At 40.3% G+C, this 2059-nt stretch overlaps 2 protein-coding genes across 6 annotated transcripts in view; one reads left to right on the top strand and one right to left on the bottom strand.

The window, feature by feature from the left end:
• The window catches only part of LOC102204729 (homeodomain-interacting protein kinase 1-like), a 14531-nt gene extending 13630 nt beyond the window's left edge, over positions 1-901 (bottom strand). Inside the window, exon 1 of the mRNA XM_013914244.1 lies at positions 825-901. Coding sequence (XP_013769698.1) covers positions 825-901 — 77 coding nt within the window. The remainder of the gene's footprint in view (positions 1-824) is intronic.
• Positions 1-2059, top strand: part of slc7a1a (solute carrier family 7 member 1a) — a 31578-nt gene that overhangs the window by 16709 nt on the left and 12810 nt on the right. The window lies entirely within an intron of this gene.

The following is a 2059-nucleotide window of genomic DNA, read 5'->3' as shown; positions in this document are numbered from 1 at the left end:
TCTTTAGTAATACTAGGATTTTGATGATGGAGCCGAACTGAAAATCAGTAGCTTCAGCAGGAGGGAGAGACGAACCCGATCGTGGTTCTTCACGCAGCCTGTTTTACATGCAGCCAAATCCACTTGTTCAACGAGCTGATTGGTTATCAGACTTTTAGACAGAATAGACAGAATGTCAACAGAAATTTTGACACCTGGGAAAGCTATCTTTTCCCCGCTGTGCGCGCACACAGAGACATTTTCAAGTTACTTCCCTCGATCAGCCCTATTATATATAATTATCGAAATGTTTGTCTAAAATGCACTCGTTAATGTTACTTTGTAATGGTGCTAGATTAATGTCCGAATATAACATCCAAAAACCAGACGTTAATACTGCCCACAGCCTCACACAGCCTGGTGCGCATTTACGCACATGGCCTAAAACCCCTGTCTTAATTGAACTGCGGATAACTCGAGATGTGACGTTAAATAATTTTTTCTTTCTTTCCACACATACAGGCCAGCTGGTAGACACTGACTTCAGGTTTATATAGTGAAATAGTATTTTTTTAAACAAACTTTTCCTCCTCCTTGTATATAAATGATTCTATTAACAGCTATCACGAAAAACTTCCTCCAGCCATGTGCGCATTTTTGCGATTGCAGCAAACGGAATGCCGATGCGGCAACATACCGGGTCAGACATCGTGTTAACAATGAACTATTAAAATGTCAATAGAGAAGAGAGGCGAGCATCAGGGAAGCTGAAGGAACTGCCCGTGAGATGCTTTTTTAACGGAGGAGACAAACAGAGGAGGGAGGGAGAGAGATGGCACGCTTACCTTCTTGAAGAAGGTTGTTGCCCGTTGTTGGCAGGTGGTGGTCCAGGGAAACCCCGCTTAGTTGGCAGCTCAGTCATTGCCTTTACTGTAGAGTAAATTTAGAGTAAATTATTTGATCCTCTTCAGTACACTGAAACATACACACTTGTCATGGAGTTTGCAACAGCTAGTTGATAACTCCAGTGTTATGGAAAAAAGTAGGTTCTTAAATTTGCTCTCAAAAACTTACTGAAGCTACAGATGTCAGTTTAGAAAATTTACCTTGTTTGTCTCCAGTCCTCCCAAACACTTCTTCCAGAGTTGCCTTTCTAGTTCTAATCAAACCTGCCGCTTTAGCAGATTCAGCTGATGGAGAAAGGCGTGCCGAGATTTCAGAAGAGGGACCCTGTCTTTTACGCAGCTCCATGCGCCGCCCCTGTCTACGTTTGTGCGAAATAAAGCTTCTTCATTGGCGCAACTGTGCACAATTAGCATACATGTCAATAAATGAAGGCTGATATTGTTTCATGCAAACATTTGCATGGTTAAAATACAGTCAAACAACTAGTTGTAGCTAGTTTTATACATGTAGTTAGCAGCCTGTGCGCTTAAGATGTTATCGCTAACGGCTATGGAAAACAACAGCAGACCTGCTGCAGTCTAACCTTTGCAAAGCTAATGCTACTAAATTTAATACCAACACAGTCCCATAGTTAATGCTACGCTTTTTTTCCTCGACCACCTCTGTGTTAGCCCTCATCAAGCTGACAGCATTAACTTTATCCAGCATTGCTAGCGTTAGCTATTTCCACAGTGACATGCTACGTTCAGACAGAAATGTCTTTATTTTATCAGATAAAAGTTTCAAATTCATTAACAGAAGCCAGCACAGGAAACATTAGGCCTGTTGTTAATTCTTACCCACACTTATAGTTAGCTAGTAGTTTTAAAACAGAATAGCACAAAGTGTCCAATTTCGACCTTTGTAATATTTAAATCTAGTCTGGAATGTCTGGTCCCATATCTACACTTACATTTCTTCCTCCAATGAAATGAAAAAAACAGGAAAACAGATGACTAAATCAATAATCCATCCTCTTCCATGCTAATGCCCTTCACACTGGACTGAATGGATTTAGCACCTGTGCTCAGCCATTCACTGTACTGTACAGATGAATAGAAGCTGTCATTGTCAAAAATAAACCTATTTAGTTAAATCCTGTATTATTATTATCATCATCATCATCATTATTATT

The sequence above is a fragment of the Pundamilia nyererei genome, unplaced genomic scaffold, assembly GCF_000239375.1.
Source record: "Pundamilia nyererei isolate P.nyererei 1_Seehausen unplaced genomic scaffold, PunNye1.0 scaffold00180, whole genome shotgun sequence".
Taxonomy (NCBI): domain Eukaryota; kingdom Metazoa; phylum Chordata; class Actinopteri; order Cichliformes; family Cichlidae; genus Pundamilia; species Pundamilia nyererei.
The sequence above is the reverse complement of the archived record's forward strand: the minus strand, read 5'-3'. Positions and strand labels throughout refer to the sequence as shown.